The sequence below is a fragment of the Sebastes umbrosus genome, chromosome 3 (genome assembly GCF_015220745.1).
Source record: "Sebastes umbrosus isolate fSebUmb1 chromosome 3, fSebUmb1.pri, whole genome shotgun sequence".
In the NCBI taxonomy this organism is placed as follows: Eukaryota; Metazoa; Chordata; class Actinopteri; order Perciformes; family Sebastidae; genus Sebastes; species Sebastes umbrosus.
Genome location: NC_051271.1, coordinates 397,501 through 402,500, shown reverse-complemented (window position 1 = coordinate 402,500; position 5,000 = coordinate 397,501). Strand labels below are relative to the sequence as shown.

Below are 5,000 nucleotides of genomic sequence, written 5' to 3'. Positions count from 1 at the left end.
CAAGCTAACCAGCTGACATATACATGTATGAATGTGTAAATCAATCAGAAATCGATCAGAGAAGAACTGCAGATAAACGTGTCCCGTCTTCATCTCATATTAGTATGTTGCATTCAGACTCACGTACAGCAGAAGTGATGCACTAAAGACAACACAAAGAGCTGCTTAAAGGTGGATGTGTTGCTACAGAGAACAGGCAGAAGAAGAAACAGGAACTTGGGAGTCCAGTTTGATTTTACTAAACGCAGCTATTTTATTTTTTCCCAGAGCTCTCTGAGGCAGCATCCTGCATCCTGCAGGGGTCCCATTGAAGTGAATGAGGCAACCTGCTTTGTTCTGCCGCAGTGCCTGAAAGTGTTGTTTCAGAGAGAGAGAGAGAGAGAGAAAGAGAGAGAGAGAGAGTTTCTAATCAGTCAGTGTAGATGACCTCACATAGATCCCTCTGTGGCACAAAGACGTGCAGTCAGAGATCAGAGATCAGAGATCAGAGATCAGAGATCAGACTGGACGGCTGCATGATGGACAGATTTCTCTGCATCTTTGTTAAACCTTTCCAAAGATATTTCAATGTGTTTTTAAGATATGCATCAAAGTTTATAATATACAGGTATGACCTTTGCATGATGCCAGGTGTTCCCTCAGTGCTTACAGTAACATGACTGTATGTCTCACGTGTCTCCTGTAAACAGAAGCTGATCAAGGTGTCCTTCTCTGTTTACCTCTGTCTCTTCCTGTCCTCACCACAAACCCAGCAGCAGAAGAAAAAAAAAACAGAAAATGCTGACTACGCAGGAAGGCAGTGACAAGCAGCGAGGCCCGTGATTGGCCGGTGAGCACCCCACCCATTTTATCGTCTCAGTGAGGAGGGATGCAGCTGACTCTGTACAGGAGGAGCAGCTCTCTGCAGCAGCAGCAGCTCTGCTGCAGGGGAGGACGATGCAGACTACAAGCTCCTATCCAGCTCTTATTTACACAGATAAACACTCACAAGACGTAACCGTTAACTGTTAACCCCCTGAGAGCAAACAGAAGCTACTGATATCATATGAAACTACAAAACCTGATGAATCCATCAGTACCAACCATGTCATACTACCATGTTGGGAAGGAGGTTAAATAACGGTTCAAAGTCGGGCTAAATTTTAGCAAAGAAAAACTGTTATGTCCATTTTCAAAGGGGTCCCTTGACCTCTGACCTCCAGATCAGTGAATGTAAATGGGTTCTATGGGTACCCACGAGTCTCCCCTTTACAGACATGCCCACTTTATGATCATCACATATGGTGTGTCTGAATATTTCTGCATCCTGGGGTCCCTAAACAGTGTTGAATTCCATAAACTGTGTCTCACTGTAAAGCTGAGACTCTGGTGGATCCAATGAGCCCAACTGGATTCATGTGTGATGATGTTAGTCCCCATAGGAGACATTTCATTGACCTCACTGTATAAAATGACCTGGGGTGACCTCTAGGATAATCACAGCCTCATGAAACTTTACAGACACAAACTAGAGACCTAGAGCATTCAGAGGATGGATGGATCAAACTAGAGACCTAGAGCATTCAGAGGATGGATGGATCAAACTAGAGACCTAGAGCATTCAGAGGATGGATGGATCAGACTAGAGACCTAGAGCATTCAGAGGATGGATGGATCAGACTAGAGACCTAGAGCATTCAGAGGATGGATGGATCAGACTAGAGACCTAGAGCATTAAGAGGATGGATGGATCAGACTAGAGACCTAGAGCATTCAGAGGATGGATGGATCAGACTAGAGACCTAGAGCATTCAGAGGATGGATGGATCAAACTAGAGACCTAGAGCATTCAGAGGATGGATGGATCAGACTAGAGACCTAGAGCATTAAGAGGATGGATGGATCAGACTAGAGACCTAGAGCATTCAGAGGATGGATGGATCAGACTAGAGACCTAGAGCATTCAGAGGATGGATGGATCAAACTAGAGACCTAGAGCATTCAGAGGATGGATGGATCAAACTAGAGACCTAGAGCATTCAGAGGATGGATGGATCAGACTAGAGACCTAGAGCATTCAGAGGATGGATGGATCAGACTAGAGACCTAGAGCATTCAGAGGATGGATGGATCAGACTAGAGACCTAGAGCATTCAGAGGATGGATGGATCAAACTAGAGACCTAGAGCATTCAGAGGATGGATGGATCAAACTAGAGACCTAGAGCATTCAGAGGATGGATGGATCAAACTAGAGACCTAGAGCATTCAGAGGATGGATGGATGGATCAGACTAGAGACCTAGAGCATTCAGAGGATGGATGGATCAAACTAGAGACCTAGAGCATTCAGAGGATGGATGGATCAGACTAGAGACCTAGAGCATTCAGAGGATGGATGGATCAGACTAGAGACCTAGAGCATTCAGAGGATGGATGGATCAAACTAGAGACCTAGAGCATTCAGAGGATGATGGATCAGACTAGAGACCTAGAGCATTCTCAGACAGACGACCCGTCTCACCCTCCTCTCTCTCTGTGTTTCTAGGGGCCTTAATCAGCTGTCTGGACTTCATGGTCCTGATGAAGACACCTGGAAACAACCTTCAGACCAGGAGCTTCACTGGATGCTCACTTGGACATGTCATCACTGTCAGGAGACACATCTCCAGATATGTAAGTCTTTCAATACTCAAAAAAAACAACAACAACCTGACCACCCACACGAGTTAAAAAATGTAAATCAGACAGATGACGAAAGTGTCAGGTGGGAGATTACAAACCCTCACCTGTTGTACCCCCACGCCCAGAGGTTACCATGGTAACTAAACACCCATCAACATGACACATGAACCATGAGAGGGAGAGATGAGGAGAGACATGAATAAACTATAGTATCCTGTATATATAATCACTATTAGCAGTACAGATACAGTATTATTGCTCAGCAGGTATCTGACTTGGGATTGGTTGGTTTTGTATCAATAATAATAATAATAATAATATCATATATATATATATATATATATTGTATATATATACAATGCATTTACTTCAATTATCTTTCATACTTAAAACAGCTTTTAGTCCCATTCAGATCCTCATATTCAACAACCTTTTTTTATCATTCTTATAATTTTTCTGTGATTTCAGGACTTCTCTGATCTTAAATCTACGTGTTCTTGTTTTTCATTCTATTTGTTTTCAGGTTATGAACTCACATAATGTTATTTTATTATTATTCTCATCATTATTTTCATGTTATGTTGGTGTGGTTTGGGATGGGATGTTACTTTATTGATCGTTTTGTTCTTGAATTTATGTAATTTATTATTATTATTATTGTTATTATTATTATTACTATTATTATTATTTATCTACTTAAATGTTTGTTAACTTCTACGTTTTGTGCCCGAGGACCTCCTTGAAAAGGAGATGGTGCATCTCAAGAGGTTTATCCTCTAATACTTTTTGTTATTAATAATAATAATAATAATAATAATAATAATAATAATGATAATGATAATGATAATAATACTTTCTAATTATTTTTTTTATATTTTTGAAAAGAAAAAGGTCACATCTGAATAATCATATAATATTAACTATAGCTGTTATATTTAGTTAGTTCTTCTCTGATAAAATGAGTTTTCCAATGTGGCTAAAATGTAATGCATTGTATTTTGTATGAACTTCTTAGACTTCTGCACTTCATTCACCTCCATGATGCCACGCGTTGAACTGTCAACAAGTGCGCGCGCACACACACACACGCACACACACACCTGTACACTCCTGCTCCTCACCTTTCTTAAACTCCTCCAGCATGGCGTCCAGCTTGGTGTCGTTGAAGACGCAGTGCAGCGGGTGTTTGTAGAACTGGGTGATGGTCTTGAGGGGGGTGCAGTCGTCCGGGTCCACGAAGGCCAGGTCCTTCACGAACAGGACGTCCACGATGTTGGAGCGCTCGTTCTCGAACACCGGGATGCGCGTGTAGCCGCTCTGCATCATGTCCGACATGGTGTTGAAGTCCAGCACCAGGTCCGAGGCCAGCATGAAGCAGTCTCCGAGCGGAGTCAGGACGTCCTCCACGGTCTTGGTCCGGAGCTCCAGCGCGCCCTGGATGATGTTCAGCTCCTCTTTGACCAGGTCGTGGTACGGGTCCGTGACGCGCAGCATCTCCAGCAGCTTCTCTCGGGTGTAGAAGTTGGAGATCTCCTGGTTGAGGATGAGGTCCAGCAGCTTGCTGATGGGGTATGAGATGGGGAAGCTGAGGACCATCAGGAGCCTGGTGACCCAGATGGTTCTGGAGGCGATGGCCAGGCCGTGCCGCGACGCCACGGAGTGAGGCAGGATCTCTCCGATGAAGAAGATGCTGAAGGCGCAGAGCACCGTGGAGGTCCAGGTCATCCCCAGGATCTGACACATCCACACGGCCAGAGACGCGTTGATGATGGCGGTGCCGAGCAGCAGCGTGCACAACACGTAGTTCCCATGACGACGCACACACTCGATCTTGCGCGCGTAGTTCTGCTCCTGGTCGGTTCCGCTGTTCTGCAGGACCTGCAGCTCCACCGGGTCCAGAGCCAGCAGGCTCAGGTTCAGCCCGCTGAACAGAGCCGACAGTGCCAGCAGCAAGACGGAGACCAGGACCTGCAGCCAGAGCTCCGGTTCCGCGGTCCGCTCCACCACGGACACCCAGAAGTCCCGGGTCCGGTAGTGGGCCCACTTGGACCCGTCGAAGGCGCACATGGAGTAGTACTTGATCCGCTCTCCTCTGCGGAGCTCCTTGGCCAGCAGCTCCACCAGAACCGAGTTCTGACTGGACGCGGACCTGAAGGAACCCAGAACCTCGATGTCGGACGTCCGTGCGTCCTTGTCCATGCACATGTTCCGCTTCGGGTGGACCTGTCCCTCCCGACCCGGACTCGGCTCCTCGATGAAGGCGACCCAGGGCGCGGCGGTGTTGGCCCGGGTCGCTGCGGTCCGGTTGAGCCTCTGCGGGGAGCTGGAGGAGTAGTAG

At 46.2% G+C, this 5,000-nt stretch overlaps 1 protein-coding gene and 1 long non-coding RNA gene across 4 annotated transcripts in view; one reads left to right on the top strand and one right to left on the bottom strand.

The window, feature by feature from the left end:
* LOC119485049 overlaps positions 1-5,000 on the top strand; it is a 15,161-nt gene that overhangs the window by 3,908 nt on the left and 6,253 nt on the right. Inside the window, exons 3-4 of one of the 3 annotated variants that reach the window (XR_005206170.1) lie at positions 756-829; positions 2,526-2,653. This is a non-coding gene — a long non-coding RNA (uncharacterized LOC119485049). Of the gene's footprint in view, positions 1-689; positions 830-2,525; positions 2,654-5,000 lie in introns of all 3 variants that reach the window. The other 2 variants (XR_005206168.1, XR_005206169.1) reach the window with 2 other exon arrangements.
* Positions 1-5,000, bottom strand: part of LOC119484989 (metal transporter CNNM1-like) — a 21,671-nt gene that overhangs the window by 16,228 nt on the left and 443 nt on the right. The window contains exon 1 of the mRNA XM_037764211.1: positions 3,784-5,000. This exon is cut by the window's right edge and continues 443 nt beyond it. Within this exon, the coding sequence (XP_037620139.1) occupies positions 3,784-5,000 (1,217 nt within the window). The remainder of the gene's footprint in view (positions 1-3,783) is intronic.